Source organism: Vicugna pacos, chromosome 27, assembly GCF_048564905.1.
Source record: "Vicugna pacos chromosome 27, VicPac4, whole genome shotgun sequence".
In the NCBI taxonomy this organism is placed as follows: Eukaryota; Metazoa; Chordata; class Mammalia; order Artiodactyla; family Camelidae; genus Vicugna; species Vicugna pacos.
The window spans coordinates 23,071,545-23,093,515 of record NC_133013.1 but is presented as its reverse complement, the minus strand read 5'-3'; the positions used below and the strand labels follow the sequence as shown (position 1 = coordinate 23,093,515).

The following is a 21,971-nucleotide window of genomic DNA, read 5'->3' as shown; positions in this document are numbered from 1 at the left end:
TATCAAGTTCACTCCTTGGACATTTTGTAGCATATATCCCTCTTGTTTTCCTTCCAAATTTTGCAAAGTGCCAGGCACCACTGTGGCCTCCTCAAACTACCCCTTATTGCTACCTTCTGATGTTACATCATTTACAAATCCTGCAACTGACTAGGAGTTGGCCTGCTTTAAATAGTGGTAACCATATGTTCCCTTGCCCCTAGACAGTGTGATCAAAGAAAGCCAGGGCCCAGATTTAAATCCGCCCATCACCGTCTGCATGACCTTGGGCAAGTCACTTTTTCTGAAGCTGTTTCATCTGTGAGATGGGACAATAATGTCAAACTCTATAGATATAAGAGGTATTCACGGAATAATCATATTCAGTAAATGTAAAGCATCCCACATAATCCTGGGTGCAGGATGGGTAATCAGTGCTGCTTCTCTCTCTGTCCACCTTCCCCTCAAACAAACACACACCCTGTCTTTCTCAGGGACCACACCCAACATCTGGGAGCAGCAGAAGCATGATTTGGAATCAGAGAATGAAGTGAGAGTCTTGCTTTGCCCCTTCCCAGCTGGGTGGCACTGGGCAAGTCACTTTGCCTCTCTGAGCCCTGGGTTTCTTACCTGAAACTTGGAAATTGCATGCTATGCTCCTCCTCACAGCACTGTTGTAATAGCACAAGACAGAAGGCCTCATTTAGGGCAATGACAATAGCGATCAAAGAAGAATTGTTGAGAGAATATTCCAGTCAGGCTGGTTGCTACTATCTATCACCTGTGAGAGGAGGGACTCCCAGAACTGAAAATCCAGTCCTCTTTGTAGAAGTTCTGGCTTTTTTGCCTGAAACACTTGGCATGCAGATGAGCAGCATGTCAGCATTTGTGAAAGAATGTATCAGAACAGGATCTGAAGGCACAGAACTCTGGCCTATTCATGGGCAATAGGGGAATCTAAGATGTTTGTTAATAGTGACTGTGTGGTTTGGAGAGGGTTTCAGTGTCCCCACCTCTAATGTGGGAGAAAGGGGAAGTACACATGGAGAGAATCTTAGAAAGGCCTGTCTCTCCTCTAAAACTCCACATTCTCTGAATCGTCACACATCTTGCCTTCTTTCCCACGGCTGTCCACTATAAATGTACGATACAAATGAAGGATGGTGAGGCGGCCTCTGAGGGCTGGTCAGCTGTCCCCTGGGCTTCTGAATTGTTTCCTGCCCGTCTGATAGCAATTGATATGCCTCTGATGACTTGCCGTATCAACAGGGAAGCTTGTCTGTTTAGTTGCTGGCTGCTGTTCTCACCAGAGGGTGGCAGAATGATATTGGAAAAACCCAGCCAGGAACCTCAGGTACAAAAAAACACCAGGGATCATTTGCCCGTTCCTATCGGAACCCCCAATCTCCAGCCTAAGCAACGATTCTCAAAGCATGGTCTGGGGGCCCGCAGCATCAGCATCACTTAGGAACTTGTTGGACACTCACGTTCTTGGCCACCCCAAGCCTAAGTCAGAATCTCTGGGGGGGGGGGTGGAGCCTCCCAAGTGATGGTGATGCACCTCTCAGTGGTTAAATAAACAAACCACCTACTTTAAAGCATGAAGCCCTGGCTTCCTCATCAAAGTCCACAAGTGGGCTGAGCCAGGGCTCAAGTCCAGCTCAGGCTCTTCTCCCTTCCAGCCATGGAACCCTGGGCAAGTTACTGAAGGACTCTCAGCCTGTTTCCTCCCCGGTAAAATGGAGGTAGTATCTATTGAATCAGCTGTTCTGGGGTTAGAAGTATCAAATGTGTGAGCTGGACCCCTGAGAGGTACTTAGCAGTGGTTCTACTTGCTGCAGTGGATGGCGTTTACTTAAAAGCCCCAGAAAATGCCCTGGCTTTTGTCACAGTTAGTCTCTGGACACAGTGAGTCCTTTAAACCCTCTCAAGTCTCAGTTTGTATCCAAGGGCTCAAAGAAAGGCAAGCAAATCCTGTCCTCCTCCCTAAGAGACCCAGAGGGCTGAGATGCCCTGTCCAGGCCCCAGCCAAAGGCCAGATCATATATAAAACAGATAAACAAGTTTATACTGTATAGCACAGGCAACTATATTCAGTATCTTGTAGTAATGAAAAAGAATACAAAAAGGAATATATACGTATATGTATGACTTAACTATTATGTTGTACACCAGAAACTGACACAACACTGTAAACTGACTATACTTAAATTTTTTTTAAAAAAGCAAAGAATGTTGGGGGGGAGGGGAAAGGCCAGATCAGTTTCCCCGGGGCCTGGCCGGCAGGGGCCTTCAAAGTCATTTCGACTGACCCCACTGCTTGTCCACCGAGGGACGGGTCTCAAGCCAAGGTCCCGCGGTGAGAAGCCGGCAGAGCTGGGCCCCAGCTGGATCCGCGGTCCAGGGTTCTCCCTCTGCTCCTCGCAGACGCCCCCCGCCCCAAGTCAAGGGGCGCGAATATCACTCCACTCGCCCCCACTACACCCCTCAAATGGATTTGCCCAGGCCCTGCACCCTCACCACCGCGCCACCCGGGCTGCGGGAGGCCGGAAGTTCCTGGGTCCGCCCAGCAGACGCCGGTGCCGGCGCCAGACTGACCGAACAGCGCCTCCCGGGCCAGAGCGCCCCCTGGCGGGCCTGCGGCGCCCTGCAGCCGGGAGCCGAGCGCCCGCCCTCTTCCCGCCGTGGGGCGGAGTCGCCGCTGCTCGGGGTCCGTTCCCCGCCTCCCAGGCCCCCACCCCGCCCCCTCTGGGTGGGCTGCGGGGCGCGGCAGGGCTGGGCGGCAGGGCTGGGCGGGGCGGGGCGGCGCGGCCGGCGGCCGTCGGATGCTGCCGGCCGCAGGGCTGGCGAGGGCCGCGGGCTCTGGGCTCCGGTGGCCGCTGATGGGAGGCGGCACCCGGGCGGGCGAGCGACGGCGCCGCGGCCACAATGGGGAACAAGCAGACCATCTTCACCGAAGAGCAGCTGGACAACTACCAGGTGAGCCCGGCCGCCCCGGCCCCCGAAGCGGCGCCTCTCGGTCCCTCCCCTCTTTTTTCCCCACGCTTGCCGAGGCCTCCCGAAAGCCGGTTCACCGGGTTCAACCATGCTTCTGCTTTCAATTCGACCGTGACCTTGGGCCGGTGACTTCTCTGAGCCTCAGTTTCCCCACCCCAGGAATGAGAGCGCTTTCCAGTTAGCTTCTCACAGGCATGCCTCGCTCCGGCCTCCCCTTCCTCTAGCTCTCTCATTCAGACTTCTTACTCTTGGCCCCAGACCGGACCGAACCCTTCCCCAACCACTCATCCCAGCGCCCCCTTTGGCGCGGAGAGGGAGTCATTAAAGGGGCTGGAGGAAGTACCCTCCACCCACCTAAAACCCAAGAAGCAGCTCAGGAGAGTGAGTTTCTGCAAAGCGGAAATGAGCTGGGTATGAGTGAGGTGCTTCAGCCCCCGAAGGCGATTGTAGTTTGGGGGTGTCTCGTTATCCACTGAGATCTCTCCCTCCTGCCCCAGCATGGAAATAACTGGAGCAAGAAAACAAGCCAGATACTAGTCTTACATGGTCACCTCCCCAAGCTCTCTCAGGTCCCCAGCAGCCACCCCCTTAGACTGTTCTAGGTCCCTCTGCCTCCAGAGCCAGGGAGCTGTCCACATCAGACCCCAGTGCCCTCCCATCCCTGTACAAACTTTTCGTGGTTGCAGGATGGAACACTGCCTGCTGTCTTGCCCAGAGCCCTGGCCAGCCTGCACAGGTCCCTTCCCTGCCCTGTGCACTGCAGCCACCCCAGAACTACCTGTGTTTGCATGACACCAAGCTCTTTGCTCCCTCTCTCTGCCCATGCTCTGGGGTGCCTAGACTCCAGATGATCTGGCTCATCCTTCTAGGCCCAACTCAGATTCCTCTTTCCCATCTCTGCCAGAAAAAGGGGGCTGGACGGTGTTGTTGCCTGTGTGGAGTGTGCTTGGGAGAGGTGAACACCAGCAGGGCCTCCGCAGTCTCCTGTTGCCTTCGTGAATATTTACTTTAGGATTGAACTTAAAGTGTGGGTTCTCTGATGTGGGCAGAGGTAAAATAAAGTCTCCTTTTCCTCCTAAAATCCCTGATTGTCAATGACACAGATTTCTCAGTTCCACGTGAGGCCCTGAGAAGGGCTGGGGGTGCCATGTAACCTCAGATGCCCTGTGTGCATCAACTCATTGGGTCATCACAGTGAGGCGGATTATTAGCCACATTTTACAGGAGAGTAAACAAAGTCTGAGGAGCCATTCAGTACCCTGCCCAGGAGGGTTCACCTAAGAATTTGGGAATTGTGGATCTAAGGGTCACTCCTTTTGTTGGCGATGGGGCTATGTGTGGTCTTGGTCTCAAAGGCACTCACTGTCTGCAGAGACGGAGGGTGAGAGGCAGGCTGTGACTGTGCCGTAGGGGAGAGCACCAGTGGGCAGTGGGAGGCCAGGAGGGAAGGTGGGCTTGGCTTTGATCAGTTTAGAAATAGTGCCGCACTTGCACAGACCCTTGAAAGATAGAATTTTGCCCATCAGGGCCCAGAAGGCGGCATTCCAGGGCAGAGCGACAGCTTGGGTAAAGGCTTGGAGGTGAGCCCATGCTCAGAAGAGTAGCCCCGTGGGCGTGGGGAGCCTGGGTCCCCACTCAGACCAGCCTGGCATCGGGTTGCCCTTCGGAGGCCGGCCCAGTGCTGGGTTCTGATCCTTTGCCAGAAGCAGGGCTCGGTGGGAGAAACAAGAGCTGTGAAACCTGAGAGCCCCACATCTCCCTCCCTGGGACTCTCCAGCCAGTCAGGACCAGCTGAGGGTGACCCCTGAGTAACAGCTGCCCCTCCCCCAACTGATCCCCAGGGATTCCTGTCCCCTTCCCCGGTCCCCAGGTGCCAGTGATTCCCAAGGTTCAGATTTCTTCCCTGACCACTTCTCTGTCTTCCAGATCCATCCCTCAGACCCCTCAAACTCCCAAGGGCTCACTGCCTTCCCCAGGACCCACTGCTGCTCCTCCAGCTGGTCTCTTTGCTTTCGCACAGCCCATGTTTTAGTCAAGAACAAGTCCTGTAACCCGGCCCCTTTGGGGCTCACCTGGGGATCCCCTCCTCCATCTCCACAGCCGGGGCCCTGGGCCTGGCCTCTTCAGTCTCCCTGGGACTGCTGCCTTGCCCACTCCTCTCTCTGCGCCCTCCGGCCACCCGCACGCTTCTGCCACAGTCCCTTAGTTTCCCACTCCGCCCCCTTCCTTCCCTCCTTCCCACTTTCCTTGAACAGACACAGTGTGCATCACCGCTGTGAAGCAACTTTTCCTTTAAAAATAATCCCTGGCCCAGGAATCACATTGTACGTGTATTAACCAATCCCCTGTTGCTGTGGGTGACCCTGGGGAGTTGCTTGTAAGTAGGTCATGAATGCCCAGAGCAGAAGTGCAGGGTCAAGGATGTGAAGGATCTTTCTCAAACACCGATGTGACCCTCTCCTTTTCCTGTAATTCCACGGTGTCTTGGGGTAATAGCCCGAGCAAAGTCCAGAGCAGAGCTCACCCCAGCCTGGTCTGGGCTCAACCAGCCTCCAGCCTCATTCTTAGTCCCCTCCCCTGGCTCCCCTAGTTCCAGGCACACTGAACGGCTTCTAGCCAAGCATGGCCTCACCTATGGCCTTGTTCTCCTGACACCCTCCCCTCATCTCTTCACCAGCCCATTTTTCTGTCCAGGCCAGGCCTCACCTCTTTGGAACAGGCTCTCTAATGCCCTCCTCCCATCCTTCTCGTGGTCACAGAATGGCTTATACCCACTCATCACTGTCTGTTTACACTCCATCCCCCTTCCTGTGTGTCCGTTGCCCAGGCACAGAAGAGGCAGTGGAGAATATTGTATGAATGAATGGATGAATGAATACTTATTAAAGCACAGCTCTCAGGAGGGGAAAGAACTCCAGGGATTCTGAAGTCCTGAGTTCAAGTCATGGCTGGGCCACAGATGCTGTAGGCCTCGGTAAGCTCCTGTCCTCTTCTGGTCCTCAATGTCCCCACCTCTACAATGGGAATCATTACTAGCCCTGCTGTGCTCATGTCACAGGGCTGCTGTGGGGATCAGTTGAGCTGTGTGACAGCTGGGTGGTGCTGAGGCCTGAGCTGGCAGAGCTGGATGGAGAGTCTACTCCAGCTGAGACTGGCTGTGGCTCAGCTCAGGACCCCTGGCACAGGCACACCAGGCGTGTGGAGATGGGAGGCAGGGTGGCTGCCTGGGCAAAGTACTCGAGTTGAGCTCTAGAGCATGGAAAGAATTTGGACCAGGTGGGGAAGGCACTCCAGGTGAAGGATAGGAGTAATACAGTCTTGGAGGAGAAACTCCAGCTTCAACTGGCATAAATCTGAGCTTCTACTGTGAAAGCTCAGCCTGCCCTGTTTTCTCCTGCGAGTCCTGAGGGCCCACGTCTTCTGGACTAGGCTCCCTCTTTCCCTCCTGCCCGCCCCTCGTGACCCTAACCTGAGCAGGGATTCTACCCTCAAGATCTATCCCTGTAAACTGTCAGGGGCCAAGCAGTGATGGGGCATTTGTTCTCGGTAGAGTATAAGAATTCCTGCAGACCTATGGCTGTAACTTCCTGTGCAGCTGAGTATGTGGAGGGGGCTGGGGATTTTGTTTGGTGTCTTGAGTGGGAGCAGACTCTGAGTTTTGGCCTCTAAAGAGATGCCTTTGGGACATGGGGTAGTGGGTGGAGCTATTGCACACAAGGTGGAGAGAACCCTGCAAGCTGTGGCCCGTAGGCTTCCTGGACGTTATCTCATTTGCTCCTCTCATTGCCCTCTTCAGAGAGGCAGTATCCCCATTTTACAGATGTAGAAACTGAGGCTCCGAACGGTGAATGATTTGCCTAAGGGTCCAAAACAAGATGAGAATTTGAATCTGACTACTAAACCTTTTCCTCTGCCATGCTGCCAGGCTACTCAGAACCCTGAGAAGCTTCTAAGGCACCTGCTATACTCATCTCCCGTGAGCTGCCTCCCTGGGGTGAATTCCAGGGAAATAAGTCGACAGAAGAAAAAGCAAAACATCAGTCGATAAGCAGGTTCATGGCAGCTTTATTGGTCATGTTGAAAACTGAGAAACAGCTGTGGCTAAATGTTCAGAAAGAGGAGGAAGGTCAGGTTATGCAGGGCCAATGCTTTCCATGAGATATTCCACAGCCAGTGAAGAGATAATGTAACTGCTATGGAAGACTTAAATGGAAAAATCTGATCACTCATCCCACCAGCCTGTACTGAGCAGGCACCCTCTATCAGATACAGGAATACACAGCGGAAGCAGGACATGGAGTGGTTGGTGTACAATGGTCCTAGGTGGGCTGTGGTTCTGTTTACAGTCAGTGGGCACTGGGCAAGAAGCACGTGGGCCTGAGATCCAGCCCAGTCCTCTGGTCTGCAAGTGCAACTTAGGGCAAGCTATTCAGCTTTGCTGAACCTCAGTTTTCCCATCTATAAAATGAGGAGATATTGCCTCCCCCCGGCATCTCCCCCGTAGGCTATTGATGAGAATATTCAGAGCCCCAGTGGACCAGCCCAGTGCAATCATGGACTAGTTGTGGTGTGGTTCTCAACCTGGGCTGCACATTGCAGTCACCTGATGGCTTTAAAACTGCTGATGCCTGGATCCACCTCAGGGATTCTGGTGTAACTGATCTGGGGTCATTTGGAAGAGGGCACAGGGAGTTTAAACAGCTCCCCAGGTGATCTGCTCTAGAGCAGGGCCCTCACACTTTAGCAGGATCGGCATCACCAGCAGGACTTTTAAAATGCAGGTTCCTTGGTCCCACCCCACAGAGTTTCTGCTTCAGTAGGTCTGGAGAGGAGCTTGAGAATCTGAATTTCCACTGAGTCCCAGGTGATGTTGATGCTGCTGGTCCAGGAAACACACCTTGAGGACCAGTGCTGTGGACGGATGTAAGTAACTGTGATAAGGGGCCAGAGTCATGTGAGAAGCTTTTGCATCTGTTGCTGATGGAACCCTCAGTCAGAACCCAGATATTGCCTTTCTAACCCAAGGGATGGGGGGGTGGGGAGAGGATAGGTCAGTGGAAGGAGAGCAGAAGCCAGACCTCTCCCCATTCCCAGTTACATGCTGGTTGGGAGCGCCGTGGCCCTTCTCGCTGGGCAGCTTCATGCTGTAGAACCGGCCGTGGGGCCAAGAGTGGTCTGTACCTAGAAGGCCCCTGCCTGCTTCAGGTTTCTGGGGTCTGCTGAGAAATCAGCCTACCTGGTCTCCAGCCTGTCTGAGTCTTTGGCCTGCGAGGCAGGGAGTTTTCTGTTTGTGCTGGGTTGAGGGGGTGGCGGGGCACTGCTTGAGCCTCTCCTGGCTCCTACAGAGCAGCTCTCACGGAAGGCAAAGCCTTGCAACCCCAGGAGAAGCCTCTGTGTTTCCAGGAAGGGTAAGGCAGCATGGGGGTCCTCAGTCTAACTCCCGCCCAGCAGCATGTGGCTCCGGACAGACTTGTGCGGCTAACTGGGGCCTGGAAATTGCCATCAATTCTCTCTTCAGCTCTCCCTTGGGGGCCTAGTGGAAATCCTGGATGTGCATCCTGCCGGCCTCCTTTCTCGGGTCCTCCTCGGTGTGCAGTCCAGTTGCCCCGGTGCTTGGGGCTCCAGGTCTCATCCAGGGCAAGCCCGGCTGTCTGCGAGCCCAGGCGCAGCCACTAGCCCCTCAGCAGAGCCAGCTCTCATCCACACACTGTCCCAGGAGGCCCCACCGGCTCTGGGCTCTGCAGAGCCCCAGGGGCCTCCTCCCTCAGGCTGCGACACCAGGCAGACCTCAGGGGATGAGCACAAAATCCCTTCATGCTTGGGCACTTTCCAGAGTGCTGGGTCCTTTTCCCCTCCCTAATTCCCGTGAAGCTCGGCATAGTAGCCATCGTCACTAGGCAGGCCGAGCTGTGGATGGAGGCGTGACTGTGGGAGGCAGATGAGTTTACAATCTGGGTGGCCTCAGGCTGAGTGCTGCCCCCACCCTGAGCCACACCTGCCTGCAAGCCCCAGCAGCCTCCGCGCTGGCCTCTGTCCAGATGCTGCCAGTCCCCCACTACTCACCTTCCTCCTCCCCTCTCCTCCTCATCTCCTTACTTTCCCCCACCCCATCCTCTCCATTACCTTCCCCAGGTGACCTCATCGATTCCTGTGGCTTCAGATGCCAGTTAGGCACTGGTGCCTCCCCAGTCTGTGTGCCTGGAACGCTCAGTCTCTGAGCACGGGGCTGCTGCCCGCGGCCACCCAGGACACACACAACTCCACGAGGCCCCGTTCTCAGGGGCTGCAGCGTGGCTGGAGCCCCCTGCAGCTGGGCAGCACCGTGGGTCTGCCGGTCCTCACTCCTGAGTCTGTCCTGAGTTGTCTGCCAGCCACTTGCCCGTGGTGTCAGTGGCATCCCCCTCTGAACTCTCCATCCGCCTCCCAAATGCCCTCCCTGACACATGCCTCCCAGCTACCCAAGCCACACACTCAGTTCCCTAGGTCGGGCAAAAGCTTCAGGAGGCAATTTCTAGACCCACTAGACTGCTCTCCGCATTGGGCTGGGGCAAGGAGGGGTGGTGGTGACACTTCTGCCCCCAGCCCGGGGCTGGCTGTTCGTGTGGCTCTGAGGAAGGGAGGAAGGAGCCCAGGCCCCCTACAAACAACTGTATGTGTGTTTTCCCTCCACAGGACTGCACCTTCTTCAATAAGAAGGACATCCTCAAGTAAGTGTGGCTGGTTCACCCCTTGGAGTGGGGCGGGGCCGGGAACCCCCAGGGTGGGAGCTGCTCTAGTGGAGGAAGAGCTTCCGCCTCCATCAGCTGCCACGTGCCAGCTGCTGTGTGAACTCAAGAACTTCCCACCTCTCCCTGGCCCAGATCCAGAATTCTGCCAGGAACGGAACATCTACTCACTGCGTGCCCGGCTCCATGGTGGGCTTTTTCAGGAACATTTTCATTTAATCCTCACTGTGCCCTTGTAACAGGAGAACCCTTTTATCCCCACTTTACAGATGGGGCTAGCAACTTGGCCAAAGTCCCCCAGCCAGGGGCTGAAGACCTGACCTCTGACTCCAGGCTTCATGCTATTCCACTACATCCTGGGACCTGTCAGACTTGGGGGGGTCCCTGTCTGTTAGACTCAGGGTCCCTAAGAGCACTCTGGCTCTGATGTCCTCCCACTCCTGGGAGGTCCAAAAGTCAGGGGCATAGCAGGCAGTGCCCCCACTGTCCCTGAGCTGTCCACCAGGGGTCTCTTCCCTTTCCAAGACAGTCCCTATCTTTGGGGAGGGGTGGGCCTAGACAGGAGAGATGAAGGGGGGGTGGCAGCCTCAGAGCCCCAGGGCCAGACGGTGAGCAGGATTCACAGAATGCCCGGAAAGCTGCCCCACGGGCCTTGCCACGCCCCCTGCTTGTGCTATCGGGTGGCACTAAAAGCCATGATCTCAGGATCGCTTTCTCTGGAGGTCGATGGCAGGCTGGGGCCAGAGCCTGCTACAGCTTCCCAGGGGAGCTGTGGTTTGTCATTGCCCTGACCACTCTGCTCAGACAGTGTCCCTCATCCTTCTTCTCTGTCCAGGCTGCTTGTCCAGCCTGCCCCCTGGGTGGGCCGGGATGCCCGCTTCTACCACCCGGAGAGGCAGGGGGAGGGGCCAGGCCCCCAGGCCTTGGCATCAGCAGACCTGGGCTCTACTCCCACTTCCCAGCTCAGGCCTAGGACAAGCTTTCAGCCTCGCTGAGCCTCTGTTTCATCTATGAAGTGGAGATAATGATACCTACCCTCATTGCACTGCTGAGAGGCAGCAATGCCAGGGTGTGAGAGCTGATAAATGGGATCTGGGCTATAGCTTGAGCGATGGGTGGGGTAGGGTTCCGTTTGGTCAGATGGTCCTCAGAACTGTAATAACGGCCATCGCCCCCGGCATTCCTGTGGCATCTTACCTTCCAGGGTTCTTGGCACAGATCCTCATTTAAGCCTCACCACACTTACTCTCTGTTGTGGGGAGCTCCCACCCTCCTGACCTCCCACCTTTGTAGATGCCAAGCCCAGGCAGCTTATCCTCTGAGGCCCATGACCACTGCTGTTCTGGCAGCAAAAGCCTGCCCTCAGGCCTTTGCACAGGCTGTCCCGCTGCCCGGAGTGCCCTTTCTCGTCTTCCCACTGCATCGCTGCATGTCCTTCGAGACCCACTCCAGAGTCATCTACCCTGTGAGCCCCTGACTCTGCCGTGCCCCCAGCTCTCAGGCAGCTGCTTTTGCAGCCTTTTAGGGGGCTCTGTGGGCTCATGGCTCAAGTGGCCAGCTTCCCCAGAATCAGAGTCAGGCAGGGCGCAGGCTCCCCACGCCTGGCATCGGGCGCGGCGCCTGTTAGTCACCGGTGAGCACTCGAAGAGTGTGTGGGCGGAGGGAAGAACATTCCGGGCTAGGAGCAGTGGGTCAAGGGCACAGAGGTGCTTCACCCCTGCCGAGTCCCCCGTGGTCTGACTGAGAGCAACAGGGTTGCCCATGGGGAAGGAGGGTGGCTCAAAGGCCAGGCCAGGAAGTGGACTCAGGGTGTAACCATGGTCTCTTAGCAAATGGTCAGCCCCAGGCGGGGGGGTGGTCTGCGCGGGGGTAGAGTGATTCCAGCCTCTGGAGTTCAACCCAGGCCTGGGTCCAAAAAGGGGAGAAAGGGCCCCTCCTGGCAACTGGACACCTCTCCTGAGTTGCCCACCGCCTGCTCTGTCACAGGTTCCTCCAGGCCCTACCTCTGTAATGGCACCTACTGGGGAGCCAAGGGACTTTGCTTTCTATGCAAAGTGGTCATGTGGAGCGGGGGAGGGGATAAAGCCCCACTGGGAGCAGAGCCCTGAGATCTGCTCCTCACTGTGTAGCACCTGCCGCATCTCAGTTGCCACATCTGCAGCGTGGGGTTACAGTGCTCCCTGGAGCTGCTTTCCCGCACCCCAACCCCAATGGTTCTGGGTGAGCTGCACCCTGAGCACTGACCAGATGTCAGGCAGGAAACCTGAGCAGCAGGCTCTTCTTTGCAGCTTGGGGCCCAGCTCTCTGGCCGCCTTGGGGCAGTGAAACCGGGTCACAGACACCCCTTGGGCAGTTCCCTCCTCCCCCCATCCAGTTACTCCCTGAGGCACGGCTCTTCCACCTCCCACGCAGCCCCCCATTCAGCCACCTTCTTTTCCAGAGGTAACTCCCCCTGGCCCCCAATTAGCTTGTGCTCTTCAGAGAGGGGGACTGAAGCCCTTGTCCCTCAGACAGCACCCCCAGGGTGATTAGTGTTTGCCTGTTTGTTACTTTATTGTCTATTTTATTTTCTCAACCATTTAAAACTTACAATCTATTTTAATTACTTTTCATTTTTTATTTTACCTGTGACATGTGATCATTGTAGAAAAGTTAGAAAATAAAGCCAGTCAAGAAAAAGCAAAAAATTACCTGTAATCCTACCACCTAGAAATAATAAGCATTCATCTTGCAGTATAACCTTTGGGTATATATCGTGCCAGTATTTTCCCTTTGAGTGTGTTTATTGAAAATTTAGATCATATTGTTCTGTAATTGGGTTTAAATTGCTTTTTCTTAGGCAGCTTGTAAAAATAGATAAGATTAAATAAATGGTCTCATCGCCTCCTCAGTTTATTTAGTTGGATATTTCAGTTTTCAGTGTTTCAGTGTTACAGTCAGCACTGCACATCCTCGTGACACGATGACACAGAACTCATACCTCTGGGATCATTTCCTTAGAATACATTTCTTACAGAGATTTCTGGATAAAAAGTGTGGACATTTTTAAGGCTTTTCATTTTTATTGCTAAATTGCCCTCCAGGGGTGTTGAGCTGTGTATGAGTCCCCAGCTCCCTACTTTCTCAGTCACACTGGCTGTTATGTCTCTCTTGTCTTCTGTCCCCAAATCAGTTACTGAATTTCTCAAGTCTCAAACTCAGCTGCCCTCAGTGGCCAGCATGCACTACAGCTCAGTGAGGCCACCCAGCCTGGTGGGGGCGCCTCGGGACTGGAATCTGCAGAAGTCCCTGCGCCTGAGCCCCAGCTGCCTGTGTCCTTGGGGAAATCCAGGTTTTCCTTGTAAAATCGTTTAATTTGTAAGTGTCAGCAACTACATTTTAAATCATTATTTTAATTATTTTACATGAAAGCTAGACATGACTGTGGACCACCAACCAGTCTGCGACTTACAGAAGAATCCATCTTTTCCCCAACGACTTCAGATGCTGCTTGTCATGGATGAATTCTCTTTTAGGTCTGGGTCTGCCTCTTTTACACCAGTGTCTGTTCCGTATGGTATTACTTAATAGCTTTAAACTATGTTTTGACATCTGATGGGGCAAACGTCTCCCCAGTTACTTTTTTTCAGGATTTTTACCCCATTCTCCTATATTTATTCTTCCAAATAGACTTCTGAATCTGGTTGGCAAGTTCTCAAATCTTTTGCAGATTTCAATTAAGGCTATTCATTTTACAGGAAAATGAAGAGAAGATTATCATCATTATAGTAATAAGCCTTTCCAATCAGGAAAGTCATCTCCCTCCCTAAATATTTTCCATCCTTTGGTAAAGTTTCATAGTTCTCTCTGTACACATTTCATGTTTTTTATTTATACTTCGTTGTTCTGGAGGTTTTGAGGGGAAGGGCTGTGTGATGAACTAGATTTAATTGTATATATTTTTGAATTGACAAATGCTGTATTGTGTAGAAGAGCTCTGTGCTCTTTCTCATTCATATAGTTTTAAAATTGATCATTTTTGGTTTTCTAGCAAATAAAAACTTTCCTCCTCCTCCTTTCCAATATTTAAATACACTGTTTTATTTTCCTGACTAATTACATGGACTGGCACTGACATTGGGGAGGAAATATTATTTAATGATGGTGACAGTAGGATTTTGGGGGAATGTCTGTAGTATTTTTATCATTTAAGTGTAATGTTGAGTGTTGATTCGAGGAAGAGAGTATCCTTTTGTTACTGTTTTACTAAGGATTTTAAGTTTTTATTTTTTTTTAAAGAATTTTAAGTTTTTAATTGACAAAAATTAATATATACTTTTAAAATACTTTTTATTAATAAATACTCTAAAACATCAAACAATTCAGAGGTAGGTAAAGCAATAAGTGAAAATTGGCCTCCCTTTTATCACCCCAGTCCTGTCTCACAGGGACCATCAGTGTAAACATGTGGTGTATACTTTTCAGATATTTTTCTCTGTCCATATAAGTACCTAGTCATAAATGGAGCTATCAAGTTGATCCAAAGATTTTTTTCTGACTATTAATGTGATTTATAGTCATCGATTTCCAAACATTGATCCATCCTTGAATTCCTGGAATAAATCCTGATTGATCCCAACGTGTTACTCTTTCAAATACTATTGGACCTGATTTACTGATGTTATTTTATAAGATTTTTGCGTCTGTCTGTGGAAGTACCTCTGGTCCATTTTGGATGCCACCTACTAGGTTCTGGGAGGCTGTTATTAACTTCCTAAAATAAACTGGGAGGCTTCGACTTTTTTGCCCCTGCCCTGGAACGGTTCAGGTAGCATAGGCATTATTTCTGCTCCTGGAACACATGATAGGACTAATATGTCAATCTTGAATTCAGTAGTGCCCTTTATTGGGAGAAGAGGGTGACAGGAATTCAGTTCTTTGACCGTTTTTGGAGTTTCTGCCACACTGATTCATCTTTCCAAATCTCCTTGAGTTTTCCTTAAAAAAAAAAAATTCAGTATCACTTTAGTCATAGAGTCAGAACAGATCTGTGTCCCAGGGCAAGAGCTGGCCTTCCCACCTCTGAAGACACCTCCCCAACTCCACCTGCACCCACGGGCCTTCTCCCAAATCCCCCCTTCCAGTGAGCCCCTGGCCCTGCAGATAGCACGCTAATAACGCCCAGTTGAGGGCCAGGTGGTTTACTAGCATCATCCTTTTTAATACTCACGTATGAGGAGGGTGGGACAGTCCTCATTCTACTGATAGGGAAATTTATTCTCCTTGCCCAAGGCCACGCAGCTAGTGAGAGGTGTAGACAGGGCTCTAACCTCAGTCTGACTTCAAGCTCCTCCTGCAGCCACCCCACATAATTTTGGAAGTGTAAGCCAGCCCCTAGAAACATCCCAACATCACATCCCCATATGTCAAGGTCAAGTGGGAAATGTAACCATCGCAGATATGATGGACCTGTCAAAAACACATGAAGCCAGATGCACAAATGGTGACACATAGTCCTGGTTCCATGTTTGGGGACAGAAATAAGAAAGGCAAATTTTTCCTCAGGGCCAAAAGTGAGATCAAACAAAGCCCTCGAATGCCCCCTTGTGGAGAGTCCCGGCGTGATCCCGTCACCCTGGTACCTCCTGACCCCCTTCCAACCAAAGGACAGGGTTTGGGTTTTCTCCTTCCAGCTCTGTTTCCAAGCCTTGGAGCTTCCTTGTGGTTTCAGGCCCTTTTACAGGAACACGTGACTGGCCAAGTGCGCTCGTGGCATTTGCTCGGCGTTCGCCCTGCCTGTGCTCTGAACCAGGTGCTGGTGTGCTGGCCTGGGTGGCCTGACTTGCAAGAGGGGGCCGAGGTTGGAATCCAGAGGGCTGGCTCTGGGAGCTGGGAAGGCCCTTAAGCCCTGAGCTTCAGTTTCCTCACCTGAAAAACAGGGGACTAATAGCTACCTCTTGGGGTGGTTTGGGGATTAAATTGAGTATGGTAATCCACACAGGATTAACCCAGAGCCTGGCGCAGTGTGAGCACACGCCAAACGGTGGTGGCAGATGTTACCTGTGTGAGCCGGGCAAGCAGTCACATGCTCTGCTGGGCAGCTGGGCTGGTGTTCCAGGGCCTCCTGAGCAAGGCGGGGGGGTGGGAGGGAGCTGGGGACCTGACCCATCAGCAAGGAGGGCCAGGCCCAGGGCAGCGGGCTGCGTCTGCACTGCTCCCATCTGGAGAGAGGTTATGGATGGCCCATTCTCAGGGGCTTCCCAGGACGTGGGGGCCTCTGGAAGCTCTTCCAGAGACCGAACCCTCAGGCCTACTTTAGGGGCAGGGGCAGCACACTGAGCTAGGGCTTCAACAATGTCAGCAGTGGGGAATGGCCCAAGCGGCACGGGGAAGAGTGGTTAAGAGTTTCTTCCCTAGGTTCCCAGTGCTAGCTTCCAGCCACGATCCCCGATACTTCCTAGTTGTGCGGTGGTAGGCAAATCAGTCTTAACCTCTTCAGGCCTCAGTTTGCTGAGCTGTGAAGTGGGATCGCAGTGCATCTGTCTGCATAGACCTGAGGAGGAGAATTAAAGAGGTGACATGCCTGGCACATAGAAGACTGTTATGAGAGCCCAAGGAACGACAAATAAGATCTGATTGCAGGCCTTGGAGGGGGAGGGGCAGTGGCAGTGGTGGTGGGAAGGACCAGGACACAATCTGGTTATCAGCACTGGAGCCTGGGCAGAACCTGCCTCCCTTACATCCCACCATGGCCTGTGGGCAGAGCAGGTGGGCTCCCCAGGCCCCTGGCCAAAGTGGGTCTACAGTATGGGAGGTGGAGCAGGCAGGGCGATTCTGGGCCCCTAGGGGCCTGGGGGTTGTACCCCCCATCACTTTTTCCTCTGTTTCCCTCGCAGGCTCCATGCACGGTTCTATGAGCTGGCCCCCAACCTGGTCCCGATGGACTACAGGAAGAGCCCCATCGTCCACGTGCCCATGAGCCTCATCATCCAAATGCCGGAGCTCCGGGTACGTGAGAGGCCGCTGCAGCCGGGCAGAGCAGGGGATGGGCAGAGCAGGGGAAGCAGCTGGAGAAGGCTGGGCAGGTGGGCTGGGGCCTTGGGGAGTCCGCTCCTCTGGATGGGCAGGACCGCAGAGGAACCAGACCTGAGTTGAACCCCAGCTCCACCCTTTGTGGCTGTGTTGCCCTGAGCAGATTGCTGAACCTCTCTGTGCCTCAGTTTCCTCATCTGCAGCCTATGAATAAATGAGCTGAGTGCATGGGACTCCGTTAGGGTGCTGTGGTGGGTGCTTCCCCACCGTCTGTGGGGCTGTCGGCCTGTACTCACCTGCTCGCCCCTTTGTGAAGCAGCCAGACTGCTGTCCTTGGCAGACCTTGTTTGTGTCTGCTTTGTAAGATGATTTTTCACTCTCCTCCTCGTCTGGCTGTGGCCTCTGACGGTACAGTCATCCATAGCATCACCTCACACTTTAACGGCACAGGAATCACCTGGGGATCTTGCCAACATGACAGTCAGTTTCAGTAGGTCTGGGGCGGGGCCCAAAGCCTGTTTTTCTAACAAGCTCCCAGGTGAGGCTGATGCTGCTGGTCCTCAGACCACACGTGTGTATGACATGAACGGCCCACTTCAGAGCTCCTTACCTACCATACACGTCAAGTGCGCGCCAACAGTAAGAAAGCACTTGGGCATTTGGGGCGCAGCTCCACATTGCTGTGGGACTTTGCAGACAGTCCCTCGCCAGGCCTCCAACATGGGACTCTGGGGTCAGGGTATCCTCTTGGGATCCCCGTGGCCTCCACTTGGGGCCTGAGTCCCGGCGGCGACCTCAGTCCTGAGGGAACCTGCACCCTGGTGACTGCTGGGGTTTTCTTCAGGAGAACCCCTTCAAGGAAAGGATCGTGGAGGCTTTTTCTGAGGATGGGGAGGGGAACCTCACCTTCAACGACTTTGTGGACATGTTTTCCGTGCTCTGCGAGTCAGCTCCCCGCGAGCTCAAGGCAAACTACGCCTTCAAGATCTACGGTAACGAGGGCCTGGAGGAGGGGCGGGGAGCTGCGGGCGGTGGCGGTCCACAGCCCACCTCGTCACTGCTGGGGACACCGGGAACACCCAGAAGGGTGCCTGTCCAGCGCGGTGGCCAGTGTGGACAAACAGTACATGAGAGACATCTGCAGGGTCCTGAGAGTGGAGGGTGGGTGGTTAATGTGAGAATTCACACATGGTGACATTCCAGCAGGGCCTGGGTGTCACAAGAGATTGTTGACAGGAGAATGGGGGCAGGCGCACCTGTGAAGACCTCAGGGAGGCACGAAGTGTGGGGCTTGGTGAGAAGGTGGGGAGAGGAAGGTGGTGGGATGAGGGTGGCATGAGTCCAGAGAGGTCACAGGGGCTGGGCTGTGAGGAGCCAGCCAAGGAATTTGGGGTCCACTGCGAGGTGGTGAGGCTGGGTTGGGAGGGAGACTCCCAGACCCCAACCCCTCCCCATGCTGCCAGAGGTCAGGTGGCCTCATTTCACCCCAAGCCCAGGGCCCGCAGTCTCACTGGCCACCAGGGGGCGCCAAGCACCCGCGAAGCCCTTGGTTTCCGCTACAGCAACAGGAGAGACCATCACACAGGAGAGCTCATATGCTGAGCCCACCGTGAGACTGGCAGCCGACAGGGACTGTGTCAGACCCTTGGACAGTGCTCAGATGGGAACCCTGAGGCCCAGGGAGGGTCTGGAACTTGTCCTGGACCAGAGGAGCTATGGACAAACCTGTCCCCAGCATCTGTGATCAACCAGGGGATCCAAAGACAACAGGGCCTATTGGGCTATTTTTTCACCTTGTAGTTGTCATGTTTATTTCAGGGACTTTGGTCTACATGCAGCTGTGCACCACATTGTGTTTGCACACCAGAAACACAGTACCTACCTTGTCTACCCTCCACAAACTGTGCCCTCAAGTTTCAAGTAAAAAGCTTCTTGAATTCCACCCATCTAATCTTGGACCCCATGGCACTGGTTCTGGGAAGGGCTGTAGTCTGCCGGAGAGGGGAGTGCAGACCACACAGCTGGGCAGGCCTGGGGACAGGTGAAGGGAGAAGTGGGGCTCCCCTGCTACCCTGGTTGAGGGTGGAATGGAGAAAGGCACCTGGGACCTGGGGTTTGGTGCTGGGGGTACTGGGGCCTGACCTCTGAGCAGGAATCACCTGTTTCCTGGACCTCAGTTTCCTCTTATAAATTGGGCACAGGAGTCATCTTGCCAACCCAACAGGAATGGAGCTGGCCAGCTAGTCAGCCAGCAGTTCTCTCTAGAGAGCATACTGGGTGCCATTGGGAGGGCAGAGATGAATCCCACCTGGCATTTGCCCGGGGACCTTCACAGGCCAGTGTGAGGATGGGCCCTACGGTGCCAGTCAAGAGCTTGGGCTCTGGGGTCCGACAATGATCAGGGATGTGACCTCAGGGCACTTGTTCTTTCCAAGCCTCTGTTTCTTCATCTGTATAGTGGGGATTCTGACTGTACCTACCCAACCGGCATGCGTTGAAAATTGAGATGGAGCCTGCAACGCTCACGTTGGCAGTTATGCTCTTCATCACTGCCGTTAATGCCAGGGTTTGACCAGTGGGCAGGGGGAGCCCTTATGTCTAGGAAGCACCGCCTTTCCCCCAACCGGGAGGAGATGTTTGAGCCAAAACTTGAAGGATGAATGGACTTTGCTAGACAGATAAATGGGAAGGGCCCTCCAGGCACATGGAAAGATCTGATGTTGGGCTGAAAAACAGTTGCGTTCCCTGTGATGAGCCTGTTTAGGGCTCGGCCCCCGAACGTATTGCTGTGCTATGGGCAGTGGCAGTGCCTTTTGCCAAGTAGAAGGAAACCTTGTTCCCTACTCTTAGTGTATAAAAGCCAGCCCCGGGGCCTCTCTCTAAGGGGCTTCTGAGTCTTCTGACCTGTGTGTCTGGCTTAGGCCAGAGATAATGTGGTACGGTTTAGAAAATGTGAGCGTTGGCATCAAACAGGCCCCAGTCAGAATCCCAGCTTCCCCTCCAAACAGCCGTCTGACCTCCATTCAGTCACGTGGCCCTTCTGGGCCTTGGTTACTTAGCTGTAGAGGGAACTCAGGGTCCACCGTGGGGCCAGGCCAGGAGGGCCGTTTGGCCTGGGCCTGCAGTTCCCAGGAAGGCCAGGGTTTGGACATCTGAAAGTGTCTCAGGCTAGGGCTGGGCTTGCTCTCACGCCGGGGGTTTGTGCAGATTGTGAATGTGGCTTTGTTGAAGGAGGTGTTTAAGAGGTCCTTGTGGGTGAGCCCCCTGAGTCCCTGTCAGCTGAGGACAAGGGTCCAGTGTCCCCAGAGTGTGCATGGAGAGGCCGGCAGGGGTACCTGGTGGGACCAGCTCAGAGGACAGTGGCCTGAGCATCTCCGCCCCCGCCCCGCAGACTTCAACACCGACAATTTCATCTGCAAGGAGGACCTGGAGCTGACGCTGGCCCGGCTCACCAAGTCGGAGCTGGACGAGGATGAGGTGGTGCTCGTGTGCGACAAGGTCATCGAGGAGGCTGACCTGGACGGCGATGGCAAGCTGGGCTTCGCCGACTTTGAGGACATGATCGCCAAGGCCCCTGACTTCCTCAGGTGTCGCCCCCGGGGCCAGCTGGGCAGGGCCGACCTGAGCGGGGGCTGCGGCTGGGAGAGCCCGTGGGCACTGGGGCCATCACCACTCAAGAAAGCAGTGATGTCTGGCCAGCCTCTGCAGGCCAGGAGGCCATAGGTCACATTCCAGGCCCACTCCCCTCCAGTGTGTGACTGGGAAGTCCTCTGTCCTCAGCTGGGCTGGCTCTCACGTGAAGGATAAAGACCTGGGGCCCTTTGGTCATGTTGGGGGTTGGATTCTCTAGGTCCAGCCAGTCCTCCAAGCTTCCCTTCCCTCATGTAGATTTTTGGCGCCCTCTGCATCCTATCCAGGGCCCCTCACCTCCTCTTGTTGTTTCTCTTTTTCCAGCACTTTCCACATCCGGATCTGAGGACAGTGCCAAGGTAGCAGGGGCCGAGAAGCCGGCCACCCAGCTCTGCTGCCTACATGAGTGTGACCTCCAGGCTCCCCAGGAGAGGAGCTGTGGCCTCCGGGGTTTACACCCAAGAACATTTCCTTGGCCCTTTGAGCAAAAAATCCTTAACCAGGCAAGGGGGGATGTGAGGAGCAGGGAACTTCCCAGTCCCCCTGTGGTCCCTTCACAAGCCCTCCCTCTGTCCCCTACCACCTTCCCAACACCCCAGTCCTCTCCCCGTCAGACATGGCCCCACTGGGAGGGAAGGCAGGACACCTAACAGGGCCGGGCTGCTGACTTGCTCAAGTGCTGGGCAGGCGCCTGGCTGCCCAGGGCAAAGTGAAAAAAGAAAAAGAAGACAAGGGTTTAACGAGCTATGCAATCTTTCTCCAAAACCCACAGCTGGAGTACACCCCGGCCCCTCCTGTCCCTTCTCCCCTGAGCCTTCCCAATGTGAAGCTGTGTAAGCAGTCGGTCCAAGGGCTCTGTCCCTGTCTCTGTCCAGGTCCTGAGCATGGTTCATACTCCATATGAACCACTCCATCCACCTTCCCCAGCGACATGGAATCCTCACTGGTGTGTGCTGTCCACAGATTTGTGAATTCTGGTAGTAAAACACTTTCATGTCACCATGTTCTCTGTGTCTGCCAATGTTAGTAAAGGTCACTGGTCCCTTTTCTCCTTGAAATCCTGCCATTAGCACTTCACCTCTCTGGGTTAAGCACGGCCTTCCCACTTGACGCACCAACTTTTATTTCAGTGCTTGTGTCTTAGAAAGGAAGACACACTTGTACCCCAAGTCTTTGAGTGAGCCCCACGAAGAGCAGGTGTTTAGTGAAAATTGTTTCCATTTCCCAGATAACGATAGTCATTCCAGTGAACATTTATGGAGTATCAGCCGGGCATCAGGCACAGCTCGGTGCAGGTTGGCCTGGTAGACAGGGATAGCCAGCAAGCGGCCAGCAGTGCCCAGGCTGCCTTAGGAGGGGTGACTGTGCAACTCTAAGCAGGTTGCTGCTCCTGTCTGGGCCTCAACCACCCTCCCCGTCATCTGCAGCTAAAGGGGTCAAACTAGGGTCTGCCCAGCTTGCATTGTGAGGCTGGGATGAAGGCGGGGGCAGAGAGGCTGAGGTGATGGTCCCTGGGAGCCCAGCTGCCCCAGGGTCAGAACCATCACCTCTGAGGCTGGGGCTTTGCTGCCATTTCCCTGGTTTCTTGCCCTAACTCCCCTGGAGCAGGAGCAGGGATGTGGCTCTGGG

General features: G+C 54.2%; 1 protein-coding gene across 4 annotated transcripts; it reads left to right on the top strand.

Annotated features, from left to right (window-relative positions):
- The first annotated feature begins 2,536 nt into the window (after nucleotides 1-2,536).
- Nucleotides 2,537-21,341, top strand: CIB2 (calcium and integrin binding family member 2). Of its 4 annotated transcripts, none has more exons than XM_006208784.4 (6): nucleotides 2,774-2,958; nucleotides 9,649-9,683; nucleotides 16,577-16,688; nucleotides 17,557-17,704; nucleotides 20,104-20,299; nucleotides 20,667-21,341. In XM_006208784.4, the coding sequence occupies exons 1-6, from the start codon at nucleotides 2,908-2,910 to the stop codon at nucleotides 20,686-20,688; spliced, it is 564 nt and encodes a 187-aa protein (XP_006208846.1). In that variant the 5' UTR covers nucleotides 2,774-2,907; the 3' UTR covers nucleotides 20,689-21,341. The 4 variants fall into 4 exon arrangements, with proteins under 4 accessions (XP_015098647.1, XP_006208846.1, XP_015098645.1 ...); XM_015243159.3 differs by lacking the exon at nucleotides 2,774-2,958 and adding an exon at nucleotides 7,806-7,899; XM_015243161.3 differs by lacking the exon at nucleotides 9,649-9,683 and having other exon boundaries at nucleotides 2,537-2,958.
- Nucleotides 21,342-21,971: the final 630 nt, after the last annotated feature.